This window comes from Stegastes partitus, unplaced genomic scaffold (genome assembly GCF_000690725.1).
Source record: "Stegastes partitus isolate 25-593 unplaced genomic scaffold, Stegastes_partitus-1.0.2 Scaffold771, whole genome shotgun sequence".
NCBI lineage: Eukaryota > Metazoa > Chordata > Actinopteri > Pomacentridae > Stegastes > Stegastes partitus.
The window spans coordinates 144,660-172,600 of NW_007578502.1; the positions used below are offsets into that span (position 1 = coordinate 144,660).

Sequence of the window (27,941 nt, forward strand, 5' to 3'; positions counted from 1 at the left end):
GTGTCTCCCAGTGCCTCCCAGTGTCCAGGTATCTGTGTGACTGGGGGAATGAAGAGAGCTCAGGGTGAACGCTGTTCTGACCATTTAGCCCTTTCATGTTAAGAGAAGCACAACGTTGAGGCACCAGGCGGTGATTCAACGTGTCATGGAGTTTAGTCCCGTTAGGCTCTCAGGCACGGTGTGTTACTTTCACATGTTTATTTAACTGTGCCTGTATTTCTGTCTTCTATCATCCCTGATGAGTGACTCCTCTGTCGTCTTTGTGGCCTCAGTCTGGGGAAGTAACCTCATGACTGCATGCGGCGCCTCTTTACTGCAACAGTGCGTTCAGTCTTGAACCCTGGACCTTAATAACTAGTGTGTAAGCAACACGTCTGGTCATGTTCAGGAGTGTCTGCACATCTACAGCATCCAACACAAACCCATGTACAGGGTTTTTCAGAATCCTACACATTCAACTATGTTATTGAGAGAAAAACAAATTAGATTTTGGCCACAAACAATTAAAACCTCGATCAGACCTGTCAGATGATGAGACCTGGTCCAAGTCTCTAAACTTAGTGGAGAAAAAAACAGCAAGAGAACCTACAAGTGAACCACAGAATATACCCGGTGGCTCAGAATCTTCCTGGTTTTGAGACCTTTATGGACAAATATGGTGTGTTGGACCTCCTACTCTGTGACAAGAGCATCGAATAATGAGAGGCGTGGAGGGCTCATTCCAGATCAGATCAGCCACAGGGTCCCAGGTCACCCTCAGGTTCCTCTGAAACCAGTCCCAGGTGCTCCTATAACGAACTCATGAGGAAATCAGAACAGTAGGTCTGTATCTATAAAAGTTTTGAAGCTACAGCCCTTTGACATTTTAGTCCATTTTGTTTTGGCAAACTGACCTCTCAGACCATCTTCAGACATGAATAACTCCGACAGTCTGCCATGTGGAGCTTGTCTTTATTTGTCTTCCTACAAGGCTCTACAAATGGCCGATACTCAGTTCTTATAAAAGACACCGTCTGCTACGGGCCCTCATGAGAAACCACGCTAGATTCATCTCTCAGAATGGCTTTAGCGAGGCCTTAGACCCTGTCTGTGCACTAGCATTAGTGCTATGGGAGTTTAAGGGCACATTTTCAAATTTCATTATTTTGCCCATTTTATGCCCTGACATGACCATGTGGGCAGTTCTCCATCACTTTCATATTGTTACCGTGTGTTCCTACAGATCTGACGATGATCTGACCAGACATGGTTTTGTTGCTCGCTGCTGCAGGTGCTCTCACCTCAAAGCCCAGTGCTGCTCGGGGCAGTGTTGGGCAACATTACAGGCTGCTGCTGAGTTAAATCTCCTGTAGTCAAAGTGTTCAGGTCAGAACCATGGCAGCTCACGTACCTGTAGCACTGATTCGGCTTGATATTACCAGTGATCATAGTTTTGATGAACGAGACAACTTCAGTATCAGCTGATAGCAATGAAGTGATGTGATGCTGCTGTGCACCAGCAGAGGTCAGCACAGACCCATGAACACACCATGTGGGGTGGTCACTTCTCACCATCCTGCTCTTCTTGGAAGCAGAGTTTGAAGCAAAGTACAAAGAGAACTGTGAGTGAGCTCCAGACATGTTCATCTGTTGAAGCAGATGCATTAGATTTACTCAGCATGTGGTGAACGTGTTTCTCTGTAATCAGGAGACATCACGTCATTTACTTCTATAGTTTGTCATCTATTTTCAGTCCTCAGAAACATTTCCATGATGGTTTAGACGCCATGAGCAGGCTGTACAGGAGTTAATATGTCCTGATGATCAATACGTAAAATTTCAAACCCACTGGTCTTTGAAGCAGAAACCTCGGGGACAGGACGTCATCAGACCACGAGCACCAAGTCATCACTGGACGTTTGGTTTCTGTTGTGATGAGAAACAAGTGTGAGGTGCACCTTTTTGTCAGCGCTTGCTGCTCCAGTGACTTGTTTACCTTCTGCTGTATTTTCTAATCTGATGCTGGAGATGTGAGATTACATGTTATTTATAGCCTTATCAGACAGAGATGGGGATAACATGATCTGTTGTTCCCCACCTGCAGGCGCTCCAGGTGTGCGCTCCAACCAGCCTGTAGTTCAGCAGGCAGCTGTGCCATCCGGCCAGCAGCTTCTGAAAGCAGCAGTACTGCTGTGTTTCCTTCTTTCTCCTCCTCTCTATCTTTTCCAAATTGATCCTATTAATACAGTCGCACCATGTCAGATAGGAAAATATCTCATTTGGAAAGTGTCCTCTACCCCATTAGAGGGGAAAAGGAAATGCTTGTGCGGCTGCTGTCCAGGGCAACGTGCACCGAACGTGCACCACACCTCCACCACACCTCCACCTCCACAACACTCAGTGTGCTTGTGAGGTCGTTGTCTTCAAGCAGGGCTGCAGGGCTTTTTTCTTCAAACACACCAACATACAAACTAATATTCCAGCAGCTCCCCTAAGAGCCGAGGAGCCCATATGGAAATCAATATACCATATTGTACAGAATACCTCATAAATACTGCAGCTTGTCCACCTGGATCTTGTGGTATTCCATTGATTGAGGTCAATTCAGTGGCCCACAGGGAACGGGAGTCTTGTACTGACATGCTCACAGACACACATCCTTCTGCTGCTGTCAGACCACAGCCGGCCCTGAGACCTGGTCTGCAGTTCTGTCCCTGCTACTGTCCACGAGCTGCCATGGTAATACCTGTGACCTCCATATTTACAAAGAAAACGTAGAAGTTTTAACCAACGCTCAGTGTGTAGACACTCAACAGGTTAAGTCAACTGGGCGTTACTGTCATACAAGAAATCATCAGCCTAGATCCTTTCAAGTGCCGTCCAGATGATCATTGTCAGGATTGGTATCTATTATTTAAAGCAAAGTACTGCTTCCTTTTTCCAGTACACAGGACGATGCCGTGCACTTTTTAGGTGTTCGGATGTCTGGACTTGGACCTTGACTTGTTGAAGTACGTAAAAGAATGTGAATGCTGCAACCCAGAGTTGTTGTCGTTCAGGACACAACACTGAGTTTCATTCCCACCAGTGTCCCAGGTGGCAGGAAACCGTTCTGTAAATATCATCTGGAAACATCCAGGTATGAAAGTGATGGTTTGTATTCTCTCCATCACACTTCTTTTGAAAGTTCAGTCGTTGTGAAGCAGAACCAGTTCCACCTTTGACTCATCAGTCCTCAGGATCTTATCCCAAAGTCTTGGGGCTCATGCAAATATTTACTTGCAAATGCCAGATGAGCCTTTATGTTCTTTATGGTCAGGACTGGTTTGAATCTTGTAACTCTTCCATTGATGCCGTTTCTGCTCAGAGTCTTCCTGATTGTGGAACCATGTCCACTGACCGTCACCGAGGCCAGTGACCCCTGAAGTTCTGTTGATGTTCATCTGGGTTCTTTTGTGACCTCCTGGATGAGATGTGGACACGATCTTCTCTTGGAGAAGGTTCAGTTGCCGGCCACTCCTGGGAAGGTCCACCACTGGTCCATGTTTCTCCATCAGTGGAGGACGTCTCTCACTGTGGTTCTCTGGAGTCCCAGAACCTCAGTGATGGCTTTGTAACCCTCCAGGCTGATAAATGTCAGTGACTCTGGGTCACATGTGTTCTTGAATCTCTGTGGAACGTGGCATCATGTGCTGCTCTTTGAGACCCTTCAGCTGCTTCACAACCACCAGGTTCTACTGAGTGATGTTCACGTCCAACAAGCCTGGCAGTGATCGTACCGGGGTGTGGCTGCTGGAATTAAACTCTATTGCCATGAATGTGGTCATTTGGTAGACTGGTACCTAAGGGGGCAGTTACCTTTTCACGTACAGTAATGTGGAGCTGGACTTAATGTTTCCCTCAATAAATGAAATCATTATTTAAAAACGGTATTTTGTGTTGTCCTATAATTGAATTAGTTTGATGATCTGAAACACGAAATCAAGAAAATGCAAAATGATCTGTAAGACTCCTCTTAAAGCAAATCATATGTCAAAACAAGATGGCTGAAGACATAGGATGGTCAGGCCACCCACCCCTAGACGTGACCAGCCGACCATGAGACATCTGGTGTTTTCTGCATTGTGGCTCAGAGTTGCTTTTCAATTCAGTTTTATTTGTACAGCGCAGTTTACAGCGTATGTCATCTCACAGCCTTATAGTCAGCTATGGACCTCACAGAGTTAAACAGAGAACCAACAATCCAGAGCAGCCTTTGGACTTCCTCTGAGCAAGCAGTCGGAAGGAACCAAACCCCCCCAAAGAGAGGAAAAACCATCAGACAGAACCAGGCTCAAGGAAGGAGTCCATCTGCCTGGACCGGTTGGGTTCGAGTGGGGATGAGATTCTTAGATTGATTCCTTTTCTACCAATTGCTGTCTGTACACGCTCTCCCTGTTTCACATTTTCCAAGACCTTCGGGCTGCTTGTCATACGTATGCAGACGACACCCAGACCTGTCCAGTAATCTCACCGGATGACTTCAGCCCTACCTTGTCTTTGTCTTGACGAGGTAAACAGCTGAATGGAACAAAACATCCTTCAACTACGTAAAGAAAAGACTCAAATGTCTCTATTTTGCAATAAAGGAGCGAGGCTGGTGCTGAGTGCCCGCTTTGAGTCCAGGGCGCTCCAGACTGACACCAGGTCAAGAATCACTGTGTGCTCACTGATGAGGATCCAAAGTTCAGCAGCTGCTAGCCTAATCAGTTTCTCCAACAGATACTTCTTTAATCAAGTTGTCATTTTGCAGAGAGAGGAACGTCCAACTGGTTATGACCTGGGTCTCTGTCCCATACGATGGATGTCAGCAGTATCACAGTATTACCACAGACGAGCCTGGGCTAGCGTGTGCTGGATGCTAACATGGTTCAGTTAAAGCTAAATGCACACAAGGACAACAGGCCTGTGTAGCATCACAGCATCAAGGGTCAAGTGGAGGAGAAGTGAAGTCCTCACCACTTAGTCCTGGTTTTAAAATGCTGATCTGTAGCTTTGACACAACATAGATATGAAATGTTCAGCGTGCTGTCGGACACGGTGGAGGCTTTAGCTGGGAGGTGGAGGACTTCTGGGTGTTCAGCTCTGTAGTCTGTCAGCGTCTGATTAACAGCCAGCTTATCTTGCGGTGGTTCGTTACTTGGCTCATTCATTCATCACTGTTTTAATTTACTTGCTTTTGTTTGGTAATTTTTGATCGTTATTCGCTGAACCGTAGCGTTGGTCTGATCATCTGCCTCTGTGGAGCCGTGACATCCTGCTGCTGTCACTTGGCGGCGCTACACTCTGCTTCCCGCTTCATTCCTGTTTCACACTTCAGCTCTGCAAGAACACAACAAAAAGAAACAAACAAGAAGAGGAAGCAATGTGTGAACAGAACATAGAAACGTGTTTGGACTCAGACACACAGGTCCAGCTAACCATGTCACCTCCTCAGCACTCATCCTCCTGCTAGCATTCAGGTCCGGTCCTGGTCGGTTCACTGCTCTTCTAACCGCTCTCGCTTTTCCCAACAGTCAGCTCGATAATCGGACAAACTTTTGGCCGTTTGCTTTAGGTAGGAACAAAGCTGTGGATGGTAATGGAGACAGAAAGAGCAAAATGTGGTCTTCAAATAGCAGCGTGGATTAAGCAGGGCCACAGTAACCAGTGGAGGTACTGGTCCGCCCCAGAGCTGATGGATGCTAACACCCAGTCTGTGAGCATGACACCAGCTGGTGGTACAGCGTCAGTGGCTGGTGGCTGAACACCTTAGACAGGTGCTGTGTCTGTCTCTAACGCTTTCATTTCTCTCCTTTATGTCGGTGCTGTCCAGCTGTGCCTGCGAACATCTCTGAGCTGAAGAACCTGGAAGTTCTCAACATGTTCAACAACCAGATTGAGGAGCTGCCTACTCAGATAAGCAGTCTTCAGAAGCTGAAGCACCTTAACCTCGGGTATGTGCACTCGACACTCGTAGGTGGTGCTGATGCAGACCAGCAGACAGGCAGGTGGCCTCTGGTTGGTGCTGCAGGCCTCAGCTCAGGCTGGTCTGCTGTCTGATCATGCTCCTGCTCTCTTCACACACAGACACAGGGTTCATATTGTTCCTCAGGCAGCAGGTTGGCTTTCCATCTTTGTAATGTCTCTCTACAGTCAAACCAAACTTGGCCCGTCTGTTTTAGCTTTGACTGGTTGCAGCATATCCTGAACCTTTGAGGTTTGGCTGGAAGACCAGAAGAAAACCAATAAGTCCTGAACGTGTGTTAGAATGAGTCCTAAGCACAGGTTAGATCCAACTTGAGCTTCATGCTTAAAGCTCAACTCAAACACACTCCACTGAGGTGTCTCCAGTAAGTCTTGATCAGACACTCAAATGAACACGACCTGTGTACGTATACTGTCGTTTACCTTAAAGGGTACCTCATAGTATATACTGAATAATCATCCCATCGTTCTGTGAAAGTGTGTGTGGATGTATGAATGTCTGCTAAGATATGAGTGGAGGCTCACGCAGGCTGGATGTCAGTGACCGAGGATTAGGAGGGGAGCCTCGGTGGGTATTGATCCACAAGCAAACATGCTCTGAGTAGTCTAAGCCTCATACTCCTATTCAGGCTGTGCATTCACTTTTCCTTGTGTTTGTTTTCCTGCTGTGTGTGTGTGTGTGTGTGTGTGTGTGTGTGTGTGTGTGTGTGTGTGTGTGTGTGTTTACTAGTGGACAGGCATCGCTGTGATTGGACCTTGTAAGTGCTTCATTTTATTTGTCAAACACAGAATTAAAACAAAATGCTTTCCTTGTTACCGATCAGGCTTCTACAGCCGTGTGTGCATGAGCTCAGCTGGTGTTGCGTCCATCATCACAGCGCTCTGCTGCTTCCTGCTGAAGATGGAGGAGTCACGTCACCTTGTAGATGTTTCTGAAGCTGAGTGCTTCAGTTTCTGGAGGTTAACTTGTCAGCCTGCTCTTCTAAACAGTGACTGACAGCATATTCTATCATGTGTATGTGATCATCCTGCTGGAACAGAAGCCCTAGAGCGCCCCTGTTGTTAGTCCTGTATGACAGTAACTCACACTGCCCATGTCCGCCGGCCTTCCTGCAGCCAGAACCAGGAACCTCTTTGCTCAGGTGTTATCAGCCAATCAGTGGCGCTCACACTGAACAAAGCACCTGTTTGGTTTGTCTACTTGCACTTCCACTGCTGGTCAGGACGGCAGGGTCCTTAATAGTGCTAAACAAAAGACAAGCAGCATCACTTTGTCATTGGTTTCATTAAAAAGGCCCCAGTGCCCATTACAGAGGCTAGTTTACATCCCAGGCTGCTCTGGGTGGGGAGTCTGGCAGCAGTGTCTGCTGTTGCTGGAACAATTCAAACTGGCATCTGGAAAAATCTGTCCGTCTTTGTCCAAAGTTACTGAGCAAAGTGAAACTGAAAGCAGCTGAATGTCTGTGCTCGTGTCTTTGTGCGTACAGGATGAACCGTCTGAGCAGCTTGCCCAGAGGATTTGGGTCGCTGCCAGCTCTGGAGGTGCTGGACCTTACCTACAACAACCTGACCCAGAACTCCCTGCCTGGGAACTTCTTCTACCTCAGTGAGTCTCACACAACCACACAGAGAAGCTGCTCCTGGCCGCCTCTTAATAAGCAACGTTTAAATGATGGCGTTCTCCAAACCACTGGTGTCACCGGCGTAGTCGTCTGCCTTTATGCACGAGTTCTCCAGAACTGGTTGGGCACAGTGTTGTTCCAGTTAACCCGTGGGAGGTGTTTTATAAGGTCTCCATGTGCACTATAGATGATGTGCTCAGTGAAAGCCACGTGATCATGGACTAGAGGAAGACATCTTTGTAATAATAATTAAACATTGCTTTGTGCTGTTGCTGGTCCTGCTGGAGCCTCCGGTGGCCGCCTGGTGGGCTCGTAGTGGAAACAAGACGTCAGGCCGAGGGCGGCACCACGAGCTGTACTGTATATGAGTGCTGCCTTGTTTACATCAACAGAACAGGTGTACACTTACAGTATGCTGGGAAGATGCAATAAATACCAGTACGTGTGGTCCCTCCTCCGTCTGTTAGGAGAACTGAAACCTTTGTGACCTCTGAGGTATTTATTAAACCTCAGTAGATGCTTTCCAAGGCGGAGGTCGTGCTCACTGTAGACGAGTTCACGCACAACACTCAGCTAACGACTAATAGGTTCTGAGTAAACGCTGGAAATCACAACTTCCTGCATTGGCAACGGTTTACAGGACATGAACTGGAAAGGAAATGTGAGTTTTAATAAAACATCAGGTGTGAGTAGAGAGTGTGTAGAGCACGTACACGTGTACTCCATCTGCAGTTTGGTCATCATCACGGACACCTCCTACATGATCCAGTGGACCACTGACGAATCCTAAATGACTGCTGTGCCACTGATGTGATGCTCTGGTTAGAAATGCAGAATCCACCAGTTCTAAAGTATGAAAATGAAATAATGATGATGGTATAGAAGAGCCTATGAATAGAGAGTAAGTCATTCATAACTGATTATAAACTACCTACTGGTGAGGAATCATGTCTTATAAATGTTGAACTCACTATTGATGCTTACATAATGCTGAACAGTGTGTCCTGATTATAAAGTGTTACCGGATGTCCCTACAGCCTGCTATCAACACCCCACCTGTCACACTGACCCTGTTCTATGGCTCTGATCCAGGTGGTTCTCTCCTGACCAGATCCTTGCTGGTGCTGGATCTGCTCTCAGGTGGACGTCTGCTGATGAGATCGTAGAACAGCTTCTCTGTGATTTGTTGCAAAGAACTCTTTCTTCAACCTATTTGTTTATACAAATGTGTCCAATTAGACCTTTAACGATGTTTAATGTCCATATACTGTTTAGTCTTGTTTAAGTCATCCATCTGGTCCACAAGAGCTTCATATACAGGATTTATGGCACCATCTTAATCAGTCACCTCAAGTGTTTGGCACTGACCAAACAACACAGAGGCTTTAAACACTTTAATGCAGCGTGTCAAAAGGTTCTGTCATTGGTGCTGGTTCTGATCGGTAGCAAAACAAATCAGTGGTGTGAGAAAGCCCAGAGCGCATCACCTGCTTGTTTATTTCTGCTGCGCCCACGGGCATTAATAGCGTGTGGAGACATGTTCTGCTGCTGCTGTGTTCTATTAAAGGAAATGGTAAACCTTTAAATCTAGTGTAACTGGACTGCACATGACCCATCAGCTAAAACAACAAAAGCACAGAAGTTCATGTAGAGCTCAAGTGTTGAGACTAACACGTGTTTGTTTTGCAGCGACTCTTCGAGCTCTTTATTTGAGTGACAACGATTTCGAGGTGCTTCCTGCTGACATCGGGAAGCTGACCAAGCTTCAAATAGTAAGTTAATCTCTGTACGACCACAACAAGGGTAGCTCCAAGTCTGTGTAGGTTGGTATCACTCCGTCTCCCTTCATCTAGTCAGGAACGCTGCAGCAAGGTTTTAAAGCTGAACATCCTGCTGTTAGCCTAAAAGTACAGAAGCATGGCCACTTGTTAGCTAGCTTACCCCATGTTTGGTATCATGCCGTAGAACAAGGACTCATTAGTGTCAAGATCCAGGACTTAGTGTCAAGAAGACAGGATCTTCTCTATTGTCGCCACAAATCTATGGTTTACTCAACCTCCTGCAGTGCAGCCTGTAGCCTCGTACTGGATTAGAGTCAGAACACATCTTTACTTGGTAGCCTTTAACTGTGCTTTTATTAACCAGCTTAGGTCTGTCTTCAGAGGTCTCTTCAGGTTTGGATTCTACCTACATGCAGCTATATTCTTTTGTCACTATTGTTCTTTGTAGTTTTCATCAGTACTGTTTCATAGTTTAAAGCAGAAGCTTTCAGCGCTGTCTGTGGATCATCCAGAGCAAAGGATACCCTCAGACATTTAGCTTTGTATGTATAGAATTGTTAGATTTTTATCAACCAGACCCTGTGGTGGAGAACAGTGTGCTGAGTATGGTATGAACTGTGAAGTTTGTGGACCCTGATTACAAACAGGAAAAGAAGGACATAGAGTTCGATAAACAATGCTTTTTTTTAAAAAAAATGTTTTTAAGTCATTTGTAGTTCCAGTGAAAAGTTTAGATTCAACACCATATAAGGGTGTTTAATTCTCTCACGGTGTTGTGCATTGTCGTACAACACTCCTTTGTTATGGACTGAAGCAGAAGGTGTGGGCTGGTGCTTTATAATACGTAGCATTAAAGCTGCTGCTCTTAATGAGACCCGGTGTGGACGCTTACACAGTCAGCTGCCCACTCCACACATGCACAGCTGCACTCACAGAACCTCAACAAGTGTTCACTCCCACAGCATTCACCTTCTTGTCTTTAAACCATTTGTGTGCTGTTTGGCTGGAGCTTCAGTTTATTGTCTTGCTCGACAACAAATCTTTTCCCAAGTTGTGGTTCGCTTACAGACTGCATCAGGTTGTCCTGCAGGACGTCCATATGCTTTGCTGCCTTCAAATTGGCTTCTATCTTACAAGCAATGATGCTGCCACCACCGTGCTTCATCATGATGCTGCCACCACCGTGCTTCATCATGATGCTGCCACCACCGTGGTTCATGGTGGGGGTGGTGCTGTTTGTTGTCTGCCAGTCTCTTCCATCTCAGCTGCTGAATCTCGTTCCTCCTTCAGAGGAGTCATAGGAGTCTTGGTGGCGTCCCTCACTAGTCTCCTTCTTGTAGTGTAGCTAGGCTAATACTGAGCTGTATGCTCTCACAGACCTGAGCAGATGGCGAAAACTGCATCACTTGGACCCTCGCACATTTGCGGAAGTGGAACGTATATTAGAGACCTGAGCGTTAACACACCTCATTGTGGTTGTCCTGTACTGAGCCTGGAACAGCCGTCACAGCTGGACTCTGAAGGGGTAAAACTACCTGCTACAGTTAACAACTGTTTGGCTCCTTAAAGAAACCTAAAATAAGAGACATATCTTACTTTCTGTACACTTTCTTCAATCCTTCATTCCATGTGTTATGTTGTTTTATCGTTGTCAGTTTTGCTATAAACTGTAAATAACCATGATGAGAAACCCTTGACTTCTAAATGTGTGCTTTTAGAACCATAATGGTGGAACTGTGAGATCTTGTGTGATACGTGTTTTCTGTCTCTCTTCTGTTTCGTTTGTCTGTTTAGTTGAGTCTGAGAGATAACGATCTGATCTCGCTGCCGAAGGAGATCGGGGAGTTGGCTCAACTCAAAGAGCTTCACATCCAGGGCAACAGACTGACCGTTCTGCCTCCTGAACTGGGTACAGACCACACACACAAACACACACACTCATGCATGGCTGGTCCACCACTTCAGATGGTGTTCTATTCATGAGATTCCTTTTCTGTGTGCTTGTGTTTTCTGAGCAATAAAAGGCACGAAAATGTTCTTTAGGATTAATAAATACACGACATATGTGAGGCACAGACCTGACACAGTTTAACCAGAGAAACAACAGATGAAAGGCTCTGAGTGAACACTTGGCCACAGTGGGAAGGAACTGACAAAAACTCCTCTTCAGTGGGAAGGACAACACACAGACCTCCGACAGAACCGGGCTCAGGGAGGGCAGCCGTCAGCCTCCACGGTTGGGGTTTGGGTGGAATGAGGAGGTCGGGGAGTGGCTGGGTTGGTGACAGCAGATGAAAAACAGACAAACTGGCCTGTTTTACCCTACTAACCAATACTTGCCACTACTTACCCTCGTCCTAACCTAAACCCAGTAACCCTAATGCTTCACCCTTAAATGTAATGATTTAAGTCATTAAACTTGTCTGCATTCATGTTGTTCCACCGTTGACACCCCTCACTGTTGTCCATTAACCCCTGGACACAAACCACATTTACTGGAGTGTTCACCGCTGCACAGAACTCTCGCCGGGTCCAGTATCAGCCGAGAAATTAGAAGATATTCTGCTCCTGTTTCCACCTTAGACTTGCGTCTTTTATTTTCCTTTCAAAGGATCTTAAGCCTTGAATTACATTTTCTTATACTTGTATCTGAAAAGTCTTCGTACAGACAGAGGAGATCTGTGTGGGATGCTGTCCCCACCCTCATTACTGCTGCAGTGCCCTTGAGCAAGGCCCTTAAGCTGACGGGTTAGTGGCCACACGCATGGCCTGAGGTCTGTGTGCATAGGATCAGGTTGCATCATACATGTTCACACATAACCACAGACACCTGATGACTGTATGTGTCACTTCACTGGTGTGTGTGTGTCTGCGTCTTCCTGTTTGCAGGTAATCTGGACCTGACTGGCCCTAAACAGGTGTTCAAAGCTGAGAACAATCCGTGGGTCACTCCCATCGCAGACCAGTTCCAGCTCGGAGTTTCCCATGTTTTTGAATATGTTCGCTCAGAGACCTATAAATAGTGAGTACTGACACCTGCACCTTCTGCCTTATACCTATGTGGAGAACCTGCATTGTTCTGCATGCAGTCCAGGTGAGGGTTTCTGCCCTCAGTGCAGAGCCATAAAACAGTCCAGTATATCCAGGATGTCGAGGCTGTATTTTACTACAGTGAGCACATCAAATACAAGCCTTCCTCATTTAGTGTTGATTCTTTCTCAGGCTTTGACTCATTCACTCCCAGTTAGGGTCAGAGAGCCACCACAAAAGTCCGGCCTTCCTCCTCTCACACGAGGCGCTGCACCTGCTGCTTTGCAGGTTTGGACTCCCTGGAATAATAAAACAACCTTATTGTCAGCTGCTGTGAGGCATACAAGAAGCTAACATGTGGTTTTGGTCCAGATGAGCAGCTCCCAGAGCAGGAGCTACTACGAGCATTAATCTGTGTGATTTATATGTAAAGATACTGAATAACCTCGCGCGTGTGCTGTATAGAGTAAACCATTACACACCTGTTGGTTCTACTATAATACCTAATTAGATTGTTTGGTTTTGTTTGTAATGGTCTTAAACTTGCATCTTGGCTTTCTGAGCGTAGTTACAGTGTGACTGTGCTCATGGTGTGTGCCAGTACTCTGAGATGTACCCGCCACGAGGGAACTCTGGGCAGAGCTGGAAGCCAGAGGATGTTCATTTGTACATAGACGTGTAGAACTCTAGCTTTAGGTCTTTTTAAGATGGAGCACAGTGGCCTCAGACACCACAAGGTCTCTGATGATGACACAACATCACAGAGTTCTTAACGACTTTTTGCTTAATTTTAATTGGCATCTCTTTGTTATTGGATCTATGTAGGAAGGCGTCCTTTTTGACCTGAATACATGACCTGTCTTTTATTTACTCAGCTGCTCCTGCCCAGTCAGGAGCTGAAAGATCGACTTCATTCTGAACCGTCTACTGTGACATTACGCTCCCAAACTAAAAGCATTTAAAGGAGAATATTTGTGCACTAAATGTTGTGGTATTTAGTATTAGTATATAATATATATATATATATATATATAATCTAGTTTATAGTGATACCAGTAACAATCCTCCACATTATGCAGAAGCCTCTTTCTCAAAGTGAAGCGTTGCACTACAGCAGCAGGAGAGCACTGATGTGGTGACACGTCATCGTTCAAGGGTGACGGTAATGACATATTTTGTCATATTTCTTGTTGTTGCCGTTTGGACACTCACACAGAGACCAGTCATGTTTGTCCAGTTCAGTCGTTCATCCATGTCTACCTGCATGTGAAAAGAGGAATAGTTTGTGTTTCTCATTATGCTTATGATGGTCATTATTGATCGAAGACGTTCAAGAAAAGGTCAGACAGACCAGCAGAGCACAGAAACAAGGAACTGGCTCACATTCTTCCCTTTCAGTTCAGACTGACAGAACCAGACCATAACTGGATTCTTAGAATCTTTTAAATCGAGCTGAACCGATAATTGTGGATTAATTGTGATTTCGTGTGTCCAGTGCACATGGTGTTAGAATACAGATCCATGTGTCTCTGGAGGAGAACACAGTGTTGCAGGCTGCAGCTGGAGCACAAGGCTGCTATTAATTCTTTGTTCCAGGCAACAGGAGATGCTGAAAATCCTCTGAGTGAATGCCCCAAAGTGCTGCTGGAGGCATGGCCTGGAACTGATCCCTGCCTGTGTGACTGTGAGAGAGGCAGAGAGGCCTGGTCTCAACCATATCCCTTCCAATTTAGGTTTGCATTCTTCTATGACCATCTTACCATGTGTGGCTGCAGAGGTAGCCAGCAGCACCAGTACATGCTGCGCTAGGCTTCTTCTGAACTCGTCAAGATAAAAACTCCTGAAATAACCGCTGCTGTCATTATCATCACTAACTCATTGCAGCCAGTCAGGAGTTTGGATCTGCTCCTGTGTTTAAAAACGACCAGAATAAATCAGAATGAGCAGTAAATACATTATAGAGGACGTATGTTGGCCCCCTTCATCCGTGTTGGTGACACCGTACTGAGTCTTTGACATCAGCCTCAAACATCATGACACCATTACTCATTACTTGGTTGAAGAAAAGCTAACCGCTCCCTTTGGACCTCGTCTAAGGTGTGACGTTGGTCCAAATCCAACACAAAGCAAGACAATCCACAGTGATCATGACATTAACCACTGAAGTGTGGCTCCCATCAGGTGAGCACTGAATACACAGACTGGAGCCAAAGTAGAGACCACGTATGTCATGGCTGCCTCAGGTTTCTAATGAGTCTGTAACTCTAAAGGGTTAGGGTCAGCCCTGTGTCACACACACACACACATACACATACACACACACACACACATGCACACACACACACATGCACACACACACACACACACACATACACACACACACACATGCACACACACACACACACACACACACTACAATCATGTGTTTTGGTAGATATAAGTCTAATGGAAATGTGACCAAATACGTTGTTTTCGAGGGAACGTAACGGGAAAATATCTAACACCAAGACCTAATGCCACAAATGTAGTCATCTGATTTTTTATTGGTTTTAGTTTAGCTATAGTCAACAAAAACAAAACAACATCTTAGCAGCTGTAGGGTTCTGCAGGGTTCTGGGACAGAACAGGGTTCTGTCTGTATGTACGCTCACTGTTGGCTGCGGTGTGGCTCTGTTCTGTGGCAGCATCAGCTGAACAGTCCCTCTGCTCCACAGCGATAATGATACGGATGGTCTCACCGGTAAATCCATCTGACGTCACATTTTGACTGAACAGAAAAGCTCTCCGTCAGTCATGCTGACCACCACACAGCTCTGGGTCAGCGGCTGTCAGCAGAGCTCAGTCCATCTTCTGCAGCCGCTTCAGGTAACCAGTGATCTAGCGAGGCAGTAGGAATTCACACTGGTTAGGGTTAGGGTCAGACATTTACAGCTACAGACCACATCTATCTGCTGTGAATGACAAAATTCAGCTTTGACTTATCATAGTTGAGGATGTGTGTTCCAGCCTGTCTCTGAGTCTGTTTGCATGTGAGTGTGAATCCAGGTTCCCCAAAGACCGATGTGAAGTCAGCTCCTCCCGTCGGGGGTGCAAACACAAATGTGAGTCATTTCTAAACTGATCTGTCAGTGGTTCTGTTAAGACCAGTACCATGTCTTCATCCTCAGCACAGTGTCCTGATGTCCATGGTGAAAGACTTCAGCAGCATGACGTTTAGTTTCTGACTCACAGCTGATCAGATTAATACAGCGCTCGTCTAGACGACGCTGAACACGGTCAGGTATTCATCCACACACATCCATCCTGGTGGTGGTAGCTCTGGTTGTAGCCACAGCTGCCCTGGGGGGCAGACTGACAGAGGCCTGGCTGCCATCCTGCCCTCCGACCACCACCTCAACAGTCCATCCATACGCATCCACACCAGGCAGGTGGTGAAGTGTCAACGTGAAGGACATATCGACCATGACACAGGTTACAGGAATCGACCCGCCGACCTTCTGATCATTGACCGAGCCGCCCTACCACCTGAGCCACAGGGAACTTTCACAGGCCTGTCTGGGTGTTGTCCCTGGTTCTGCCTGTGTCTGCTGACTACTCTCATCAGTGGTAATACGTCAGCATTTACATTTTACACAACATCATGGTGAACCTTCAGTGTTCACTGAATTTCAGCAGGAAACCTCGTTTCTAGTTTAATCTAGTATTTGTTCCTACATAGACCCGTCAGCGCTGTCAGCCAGGAGCCTCCAGTGTGCGTGTTGAAATGAAAGCTTATGCATTACGTTTAGTGACAAGCAGATCACATCGACCTCTCACTGGGGTCTGTCAGATGGATGATGGAGGGCCTCCATGCTCATGGATCATGGACTGTCACTCTACCTGGGCTATCAGTCACTGTCAGCACTCATATAAGTAGCACATGCATAATTTATCTACAACTTTCATTGATACACTCGTATACACACACACACACACGTAGCAGTCACTGTTGCAGCATGGCCTTGTGGACAACCTGACTGCAGCCCAGACCGAGGCGTACTGGTGTGTGCAGGCCCTGTGTTCCATGTGAGGTGCTGGCTGATACGGTGCCACCAGAACAGCTGTGAGCAGTATGGGCAGAGGCAGGGCACCTCTCTGGGTGTCCTGCAGTGTTTGGCATCGGGATGCTTTGTGTAGTGTGGGATCTGCTTAGATCAGGTTTATTGTGTAGTGAGGAAAGCTGGTCTGAAGGTTGTATACCTGCAAGACACCAAACCAAACACGACTTCATCCAAAGAGCAAGAACAAGAGATATGAGTGGGCAAAAACTGAACCAATGACGACTGAAACAAGTTCTCTGGACCGACAAAAGCAAGTTTAAACTATTTGGTTCAAATCAGAGTCTATGTCCGCAGACCAACGGAGTGGAGGACATCCAGGGTCCTGGTGGTCTGGGCCTGGGTCTGCCAGGAGCAGCCAGAGCATCCCTAAACCTCACCACATGACAGGTCAAAGGTAGAGAGGCAATAGGAGCCATAATAGAGTTAGGTTTAGAGTTAACCCTAACAGAGCAGAACGCAGAGTTAACCTGCAGCTGCTAACATCGACAACAAGTTCAGCAGCGCTCATGATTTATAAGTAAGTCATCATCTGTGTGGTGTTAGCCTGGGTAGGCAGGGCAGATGTTTTTATAACAAGGAGTCCAGCAGGAAGTGAAGCTCAGTGTCTGCATCTTTGTTTCCAGTAGATACGTTGGAGTTGGTGCCAACATGCTATATGCTGAACAACAGCTAGTCTGAAAGTACTGCACCAAAGAGAGAAGATGTGAGTGGAGATGGTGTACCAGCGCTGAAGGGACTCTGTTGGTACACAGACTGATTAGAGAGAAGCATCTGGCTCCACTGGCCAGACACTGGGCTGTCTGCACCAGGAACCATCCACATACCGTTACACTTCATAGGCTGTGCCACCGAAGCATGATGTGGCCCAAAGCAGTCGCAGTCGGTGGACCACTTCCTGTAGAGACGTGTCTGTGGAGGTGCTGGTCAGGCTGCAGATCCAAGCCAACAGTATGAATCTATCTAAACGGTGACGTTATACCGTGGTTCATCCTGCAGCGTTGAGCAGAGCTGTTCAGTGATCCTGTGGTGATGCACGATAGGGGGCAGCCTGGCTTCATCACTCCCACACCCTCACCTCCACTTGAGGCTATTTTCAGTGTGTTCTCCTCTTATGATGGCCATCACGCTGAAGACATCCCCTCAGTGTGTGAATGTCACTGTTATGAACAGATGGTGAAAACTAGTAAGTGAGAAAAATGTATGTGAACAGCTACAGCAGAGGAGGAGAGGATGTGCACAGCAGCCAGCGGTCTGGAGACAGGTGTGAATTATTAAAGCGCTTCATTTACACCTGACTAAATGTCCTTCATCTCCCAACTGTGGCATCTCACACACACACACACATCCTGTAGTTTCTGTCTATGGCAGTACAGACCACATTATTTTACTGAACGGTATTTTTCTTGGTGTTTCCGTGACATGGTCAGAGGAGAGGTCGGCGTTAGCAGATGGACCGGTATGATGGTATGGGACGAGGACAGCGTGATGGGGTTGGGTTGGGTGGTGCTGGTTGTGTTCATACTGGGTACTAAGATTGTAATGGTACGACTACTGTTAGCGACACTCTCATCGGGCTGGTCCTGTCACGGTTCTCTGATCGGTGTGTTTAGATTGTTTTTGTTTGTTTTGTTCTTTAGAATAAAAAAACTAAACAATTAGGAACAGAATGAAGACTGCTTAAGGTTCTCATACAAACTGTGTCAGAATTCATATTTAAATATAACTGATCAGAGCCTTTGGACCGGGTCCTTGTTCTGTCCAGCTTTATATCAGGATTAAAGCTCCACCTTGAACAGTAAACGTCCGTACATCGATGAACCGGTTCTCTCTTCACTTATAAGCTACAGAATGAATGCAGGACTTTGGTCTGAATAGTCTGATGAAGAAAACAGTTCAGAACTTCTTCCAGCACCAGCACTCAGAGGAACGGTGACCAGAAGTGATGGTGAACCTGAAGGACAGTTCAGATGAAGCTCTGAAGGTCAGACTGAGTTGGACCGAGCCCTGGACCTTCTGGCTGTGTTGGCCACTGTTCCTCCTTGTTGCAGATATCTGAACTAGTTTGAAACGGGCCCGGCACGTTCACTCTGGACCAATGTCTAGAAGGGTTTAGAGGGAGGAGTGAACAAAACAGGTTCAGTATATTCTCTGAAATTATAATAACTATAATAACAACAAATTTGCAGCAGAACGATTGTGCGATTGCTTTCAGCTGCTGGCCGGTGCTGGAACCGGTCCGACTCCACACAGACCTGGTGAACAGCCCGTTTCACCACCAGAACCACAGCTCCCACAAGCTGCTGGTCATGTTTCGTCTTGTTTTGCTTCATCCACACAGACCGTGCTGATGTGAAGCTGAAATACAAACAGCAGAAAACCCAGTGGTTCCCACAGTTCTGTCTGCCTCAGAATCGGATCAGTTCCACCAACACCAGGCTCTCATGGATAGTGATACTCAGCTGATGACTGGTTTTGTTGTAAATGCAGTATCTTAAGTAGCTGGAGTGACACAAAACAGAATAAGAAATGTAATCTGATTACTCTTCAGTAAACATGGACTGGTGCACACATCCCTCAGAGCGCTGGTGGGTCAGCAGGAAATGCACCTAACTAATGAGAAGTGCACAGAACTTTGCCACCATTGGCTAAAAGCCTTACTTGTTTGTCATGAATCTTAATTAGGATCTTTTCTGCTCCTTCCTCTCTCCAGCCATGCCTTTCCGATGCCGTTTTCTCCCCCATCCCCACTTACCCTTCCTTAACTTGGCTGCTCCTTCTCCTCCTCTTGTGCGTGTTCCGGTGCTTGTAAAGGATACCGCTAAATTGCTTGGCAGTTCTGGTAGTGATGAGGTAGCTGTGAGAGGAAGGCCCTATCAGATCAATGGCCTTTGGCCTCCGTGCACATTTATCAGACACCCACATACATATTTTTTAAAACTGTTTAACACACATGCACACATAGATAAAGGAAAGCAAACTCTGTCTTTGCACACACACACTCACACACACACACTCACACACACACACTCACACACTCGCACACACACACTCACACACACACCGTTTTGCTTTGATTAATTAAGCCGTGTGGAATAGCAGAACTCCATAAAGACATCATCAGGAATCGGAATCCATTCGCTTCTTTTCTTCTGCCTTTAATTGGCCCTAACAGTTCATCACTGGAGCAGCACATGAACACACACACACACACACACACACACACACTTACAATAAATGGGAAATCTTTATGTTGATCTCCAGCTAGAGCTGTTAGTGCTCCGTATAGCTGTAGAAAGCATAATGAAATGGTTCTGGGCACTGGACTGGTGTGTGTGTGTGGTCGGCTGGATATCACATGTTCTCCAGGGTTCTGGCCTCTTCAGCCCACAAAGAGAGGAAAAAGAAGAGTAGGCGACCACTGGGATCACATGTCTGCTGTTTGTCTTTACAGTGTCAGAGTTTCAGTGAGATTAGGATCAGAGGAAGCCTTCACTGATTCCAGACTGAGTCAGATGATAACGAGGGAGCAGTACAGAACCACAGCACATTCATGTAGCAGCACAGGACGACACTGACATGTACAGCGCCTACACAAAGTGTTCATGCCCGTTGGAGGTTTCCCCTTTTGTTGCTCATCAACACTTAATCATCCATCCATCCATCCATCCATCCATCCATCCATCCATCCATCCATCCCATCCATCCCATCCATCCATCCATCCATCCATCCATCCATCCATCCACCCATCCATCCATCCATCCATCCATCCATCCATCCATCCACCCATCCATCCATCCATCCATCCATCCATCCATCCATCCACCCATCCATCCATCCATCCATCCATCCATCCATCCATCCATCCATCCATCCATCCATCCAGCACTGCCTGGATGGACATGGCCTTTACAGGTGTGTGTTCACTGTAGAGGTAGCACAGTGTTCCCAAAGCCAACATGTAGATGTTAGAAACCCTGTCAGTAGTTCTCTTTCACCACAGGCCACTGGTTAAACAAGAACTGACTGATGCTGCGTATGGACTTGTTCATAATCACCTCTGATGTGTTTCGTTGCAGTTCATTCGTGTTTATCTGTGTCCTCTCCACATGCAGTCCACATTTTGTGTCTGCAGCAGTGCACATGCTCAGCAGCAGCAGGTCTGCTCGCAGCCTGTAGACGAGCTGCAGCACAGAGAGCGTAGCCGAGCAGGACGACTGACGCTTTAGTTTGATGCATATTCATTTGAGGGCATGAATACTTGGGAACTGTCTGGTTGTGGTTATTGCCAGAACTGCAGCACAACTCACTGCTGTTGAACTTAGCATTACAGCACCTATTATACATGCTAGCAGTGGAGAAGAGAATGATTACAAGCCCTTCACCAGCACTGGTTCTGTCCTCAGTTAGACGGCATTATTCTTCTGTCTTTACACCGATTTGATTTTCTCTTTCTGACACACTGACTGATCATTTCCCTTCTCCGTTCCTCGTCTTCCCTGCAGATCTTTCTTTTCTCCACTCATCCATCAATGCTGGGAACCCACAATTATGCTAACGCTAGCTTGTTATGACAACACCAAGTGTGCTGCAATGGCCACTTATTGACTAAATGAATAATCACTTTTCTTAAAAGCAGCATACATAATCAGTCACCAAAGCCCTGATCTCCTGCAGCAGCTCCACGCTGGTACAGTATCTGCTTCTGGTCTGTGTTTCTGCCTCCAGCTCACATATATCTGGAACAGCACGGCGCATATGGACAAAGCACAAATCTGTCATGTCAACTTTCATTTCCTTCATTGTCTTATTAATTACATACACTGAAGAATGCCTCTAACTATGCACACACACACACACACACACACACACACACACACACAGCAAAAAAGAAATCAAAGTTTGACGGAGGAAGAGAATATTTTTCTTTTTGAAACTGTGACTTTTTCAAATGATTTTGGAGGCCATCAGCAGCTCTGTGTTGAGAGGCCTGATAGCAGATTACAGGTCCTGTATGATACAGGAACCAAGAGGCTGGGTCTGGAGCACTTCTTTGTTTCGTGAGCTGGTAGCTGAGTGTCAGTGCTGACAGGAAGCGTTAACAAGACTAACACTGTGTCTACACAGAAGCCACACTGCCAACACAACGTCAGCAGAGGAGCACCGTCCATCTGGGCTTACACCAGATGTGTTCAGGCTCAGTATTAAGTGTAGGGGCCTCGTCATTTAGCAGCACACAGAACCCACATGTAGACGGGAAACAGTCTTGAAACACAAAAATGTGCTTTGGATCAAGTTTGCCAGCAAGTAACAGATAAAACCAGTGAAGCTCAAGCCTCTGCACAGCCGTTATTGAGGCCTGTTGGGTCTGCTGTTAGATGTGTTTGAGATGGACGACTGGACAATGTCCTTCATCAACAAGCTGTTCGAGTCATGCCAGTGCTATGCTATTGACTGCTAACAGGTGTCCACTCCTGCTGCTCTGACGTGATTGGCTGGCTGTACAGAAGTAAGTCAGGGTTTTATCTTCTGTCTGAGCAGAGTTTTGTTGCCTTTCAGGTGAACAGCTGTAGAAACACCATGTGAAGCTGTGTTGGGTGACTGTTAGCATGCTATGCTACTGTCACTGTTCACAACATGCAGATTAGGCCAATGGGACTATCACTAGCTCTGCAAATGTGTGATCATAGCCAACAGTCTGTAGAAATATAAAGCAGACTGTGGCACTAGATGGAAAGTGGAGGCATCACCAGAGTGGAGCGATGCTTCTGAGGGGGACGTGACCAGATTGGGACGTAGACATCGCTCAGTCTGGAGCAAAGCTGTGGAACAAAAGACTGACGTTGGCATTCCCTGGAGCCATGCTGCTAGCATGGCTAAAAACTGTCAACTGCCCATGTCTGGCTGCATCCAGACGCTCCCAGGAGCTTCCCGCCACCCTGCCCTGCCCCGCCCGCTCCACTGAGACCCAGCAGCCCGACTGGACAAGACAGTCGGCTTCTTCTTAACATGCTGCGATGGGAAGGACTCGCACCCTGCAGGGGACCAGGTCTCCGACTGCTGCTAGCTCTGCCTGTCCCTCCCTCTGCTCCTCATGAGGCTGCTGTGGACGGGCAGCAGACAGGCTGGACATGGGGCTGGGCGGAGGGAGGCTTCAGCCGCAAACTGACAGGGTTCACCACTCTGGGCTTGTATATACAGTCTGTGTGTGTGTGTGTGTGTGTGTGTGTGTGCGTGTGTGTGTGTGTGCTCTCTAGGGTGTGTTACATTGCAGGTTGTGAACATGATGCTTCAGATTTAGTCCTTCAGTCTCCATCTCAGATCTTTGAGGAGCTGTGAGTTGCTGTGGTGGAGAGCACTGATGTGGTCGTAGATGTTTGGGTGGAGCAGAGACCACATGTGGAGCCCACACAGCTGCCTGTGACACACTGAGGCTCTGATTCTGCTCACAGTACCAGGACCACGTCCTGCCAAATCCACTTCGTCTGCAGTTTTCCTTTGACACACGTCTGTTGTTAACGTCTGTTTGGTGGTTTCCTCTCGACCAGCCCGGCAGGGTGGAGGAAACACAAGGAGCACTGGTACCGGTTCTTGTTGATGCCCATTGTGGCATCAAGACAGCTGAGTTTTCCTTCACATACACCAACGGTTCTGGGTAACCTGGGCTCAGGAGGACGTTCAGCATGTCCAGGACACAGGCTGAGCGGAGAAGAGACGTTTCCACTCCACTGATCTCTGTAGCTTCTGTACAAGCTGGAGACACCCACGGGAGAGAAACGTGACAGACGGAGGTGGAGAGAGGCCGGTGTGGTGTTGGTGTGTAGTTGACAGTAATAAGTGAAGCACAGTGAAGGAGGACGATCAGACTGAACCAGACTCTGTGAATATCTCGTCCTCTTTGAATTACGACGTGAGCCTCTATGCTGAGGAGCTCATCGGCCACATCTTACCCACCTGCACTGTTGGTTTAAACCTGTGGCGTGTGCTGGACTGGGTCATGCAGCGATGTTGGTGTGGGTTCATGTGCTGATATCAGCTCATAGCAGCTGCTTGTTTGTTATTTACCATCAGGCTGAAACGTTGAGGAGCTCCTTGTGACCACACGCTTTGGGTTTGAATGTTAATGGACTGAGCAGATCACTGGAAGTTCTTCCTGACCCACTTCGTCACATGGAGTCTGGCAGACGCTCTGTCCTGGAGCAACACACACCAGCTTAAAGCTTTCCTCCTTTCTTCTGATTGCTTCAAACATGTCAGTTCTTGTGAGCAGTGACAGAAGGCTTTGACGGTGTAGAGTTATGCCCCAAAGTGGGATCTGTAGCATCCTCTCCTCTTACCCCGTCCTGCCTAAGATGGCATATTTGGTTCCACCTCAAGTTCTTCTGCCCAGTAGGTGGTCCTGTTGGGTGCTGGGGGGACTGGATCAGAGGTATTGTTGTTGATCGCCAAGAGGAAATAGCTAGGATTACAGTCGCTCACATTCACAGTCTTAGAAATCCAAACAATAAATGTAAACATGAGCAGAAGTAGACGCATGACGTGGTTTTAATGAGAAGATGTGATGGTGTGTCATCACTCAGAGACAGGAGCTGTTGCACGTTACTCTTAGCTCAAGACGTGAAGTGAAACGTGTGCATTTCCTGCATTGACGATGAGGAGTCCAGTGTGACGACTGGCTCAGAGTCCGACACCGAGTTAGGACCTCCAGGCTTCTGGCCACCGGCAGTGACTGGGCTGCACTCTGGGCTGCATTGTGGTGGGATGAGTGTTCCTGGACCAGCTCCTGGTCAGCACGGTGTGGAGGAACGTCCAGCTTAGACAGCATCGTCCCTCAGACACACAGAGTCCATCTCCAGCCCACAACGTCACCGGCCTGGTGGATCAGGTGGTCCAGTCTGTAATCTGCTGCCCGCAGAACCAGAACCAGGAAGCCTCTGTTGTCATTGTATGCCAAAACCACAACGAAATTAGAGTGCAGCTGCCCTGGTGCTGAGAGACAAAGACAGCCGCTCCACTAGGCAGTGGATGATGGTCTGATACGGCTCTCTCAATCCACCTGCTCTGGTCTCAGCTGTCTGGTGGCGTCTCCCTGAGCTCAAACAACGTTTTATATATATATGTGTATGTCGTATATAGAAGTGAAGACCATCTCGTTCCATGTCAGTGTAATCCTGGACACCACAGAACCTCAGCTCCTCTCTGTTATCAGGTTTGTTTCAGTAGATATGATGTAAATACGCTTCTGAATGTTCTCAGCTTCTGTGCTTTCATGACCTACAGTGAGCGTGTCACCTTCATGTGGCACAAAGCGCCAGAACATGTATGTATTATGTGTCACGTGTCCCACTGTGGAGACTGGTAGCAGCGTGTGAACTTGTGACTTGTAGCTGCAGAAGCACTCTAATGTGTTCTTCCCTCTCTCCCCTCCTCAGTCTCTACGGCAGACACATGCAGGCCAACCCAGAACCTCCCAAGAAGAGCAACGATAAGAGCAAGAAGATCAGCCGCAAGCCGCTGGCTGCAAAGAACAAGTGAAGAGGAAGCAGGAGATAGAACCACAAGTGCTTCACGCCGAGCTCACTGCTTCTGCCTTCTTCTGTTTATCAAAACATTTTATATTATATTGAAATATGCAAACATGTGTTTCTGCGTCTGTCGGTTTCCGTTTGCTTGAATTCAGCCCTCGTGGTTTTATTCTTTTTTACGTTTTATTGTATTATTTTTATCTTTACTAAGCATTTGAGTCTTTGTATGTAACGGCGTGTCCTCTTACCGGCCTGAGCACAGAGGAAGCTGTTGGGAACATTTACATACCGACCAGATCCGGTGTCACACAAGTTGCTTCATATGGTGGTGGCCCCAGACAAGCGTCCTGTAGCTTCACGTTTTAAAGACAGTAGTGTAGAGGAGTCACAGTTACTCTGCCCTGTGTGGAAGGCCAGCATGGACCCAGGTGGGTCTGGCTTCTCTGGAGACAGATACTGTAAAGGAGCCACATGTCAGTACTTCAGTTTAAACCCTCGTCTGGAGCTCAGACACTAAGGTTAGAAAAAACACCATGTTTGTGTTGTTATCCAGTGAAAACACACTGCAGTGTGCTGAAGCCGAGCCGGCTCCATGTTAACATCACACACAGCAGAACCTCTTCATGGAGAACGAACTCTAGCGTCCACGTGGCGTAAATCATAGCAAAGCATCCTACATGACACATAACTCACCCCGTCTCTCCTTCATTTGCCACTAAGAGCTGTTCTGTACGTACCACCAACAAACACCAGCTACATGGAGGTCTACCACCAGGAACAGGCTCCAGGGCACTAGGGGGCGCCACGGTGGCGACTCTTCGCTGTCCAAATGGAGTCTTCTGAACATCTATCTCAGACACCAAAGCGAGTGTTTATGCAGCCGGCTGTGACACCTGCATTCATTCCACTGATGGAGAGCAGTTTAAGCCGTACGCTGCTCTCCAGTCTGAACCTCTGAGTGCCTTCACGTCTCCTTCAGACATCTCCAGGCTTCACTCTGCAGTCAGTGCATTTCAGCATGTTGCAAAAATAATGAATGTAATCCATTTTTTAAATTTGTTTAGATTTTATTGCAGGTCAAAAACGTAGAAAACGATGTGTGGTCTTTGTAATGAACGTGTCCAATAAATCCGCCCTGAGGTGTTACCTGCAGATCAGCAGCCTCCAGAACCACCTTCTAGCCTGTCCTGGTCTCATGCGTCCTGTTCGGTTAAAGCGATGCCGTGTTAAAAGTGTGACGTAAATGTAAAGGTGTGAGCGAGCTGAAGGAAGGTGAACAGCTCAGGAACGATGCTGCCACCAGATTAACAGGAAGGAGTGCATCATGTCTACAGAGGGCTTGACCCACAGACCTGCAGCCTGGGCCCGGCTGGATCTGGATCAGAATGATCAGAGTGGTACTGTTCAGCATCATGCAGTACATCTTCGTTTAGTGTTTGTTGTTTCATCCTGGAGTTGATCACCTGATCCAGACACTTTTCTTAAAGCAACTGGACTGTATTTCCCTGTTTGTACTCATGTAGAAGAAATAAAGTAGGAACCAGAACCGCAGCTCCTGAGTCCGGCTGTCTTCATCTGCAGACACAACATCATCACTTCAACTGTTGGAACCGTCCGACCTCTGGTTTCACCCACAACAAATAACACAAGCATGCATTGTTCACAAACACATTGTTGTTATTTGAACAGTAGTTTTAAATGATTAACAGACCAGCTGACCAGCAGCTGGCTCGATGTAGACCTCTGGCTCCTGAAGCTCAGTGACGCTGAGCTGTAACTGATACGTGGTGATTATGTCATAGAGACAAAACACGCTTCGTTTCTTTCTACTGGAGTGAAGACTGAGCTGGACTTGTTCAACCCACTTTATCGCTGCGACACAAGTCGAGTACACGACATGAAAGTGTGTGAACAGGCGTAGGGTTATCATGTGAGCAACACTAAGATGTCTGTGCATCTTGTTCCTCACATCCACCCTGAATCCAGCCTTGAGTGGGTCAGGAGGCTCCTGAGTTCTGTTCACAGGTGTCCCAGTCCTCCTGAAACCTTCTGAACATCAGCGTGACGGTTTCATCCAGACAGAACATCAACAAGACACCACATGGTCTAATGGGGTTTCAGAATCCTTTCATCTTTTAAACAACCAGTTTCCAATATTTCATCCTATTCAGTAGCTGAAGTCTGTTCAGATCACGTCTAAGCATCCAGATGAGGCTGGCTGGGCCGAGGTGGCAGCCCGGACACATCCGGATCACAGCAAAGTAAGAAAGTAGTGCAGATAAACCTCACGCCGCTGGAGGCTCACAGGTGGTGAATTACGTTTGTAAGAGTCAATAGATTGTTGATGTTTGATGAAGACGTGACGTCATTTACATCCATCAGTGATCCTTTCAATCAGTCTGTTAGAAAACCACTCAGATGAAAGACGTATCATTTTCATTTGAGCTGTTTTTAGGCTGTTTGCTGTCAGCAGATCACGCTACCTGGCAGCAGGTGGAGGCGTTCATGGGCCGGGGAACACTGCTGGAAACTCTGGTGTGGAGCCGGATCACTTCATTTAAACTCCAGAAGTGTTCCCTCGAGTTCCCTCGTGCGTTGATCTGCTCTTTGGAGAAGCTTGCTATTGGTCAGCTCATTCCACCTGAATAGTAAACTGGGAGCAATGTTGTGGAAAGTTGTGCAAAGACCAGTGAGGACTTAACGTACTGGTAGTCCTGGTTTCAGACCTCTGTTTGTCTCAGGCAGAACTGAAAGCGATGGCACCGGACTAATGCTGCCGGACCTTTCAGCTGTGCTGTGAGGCTCTTCCAGAGGCACAGCGCAGACTGAAATATGAACACTGCCCTGCACTGCATCATTAGCAAAACGAATATTGGTCAGCTCGGAAAAAATAAAACTGT

The 27,941-nt window shown here is 47.1% G+C and overlaps 1 protein-coding gene across 1 annotated transcript in view; it reads left to right on the forward strand.

Annotated features, from left to right (window-relative positions):
- The window catches only part of rsu1 (Ras suppressor protein 1), a 29,102-nt gene extending 2,510 nt beyond the window's left edge, over nucleotides 1-26,592 (forward strand). The window contains exons 3-8 of the mRNA XM_008291938.1: nucleotides 5,834-5,954; nucleotides 7,473-7,591; nucleotides 9,297-9,379; nucleotides 11,183-11,297; nucleotides 12,278-12,410; nucleotides 24,949-26,592. Of these exons, the coding sequence (XP_008290160.1) occupies nucleotides 5,834-5,954; nucleotides 7,473-7,591; nucleotides 9,297-9,379; nucleotides 11,183-11,297; nucleotides 12,278-12,410; nucleotides 24,949-25,051 (674 nt within the window). The 3' untranslated portion in view covers nucleotides 25,052-26,592. The remainder of the gene's footprint in view (nucleotides 1-5,833; nucleotides 5,955-7,472; nucleotides 7,592-9,296; nucleotides 9,380-11,182; nucleotides 11,298-12,277; nucleotides 12,411-24,948) is intronic.
- The last annotated feature ends 1,349 nt before the right edge of the window (nucleotides 26,593-27,941 follow it).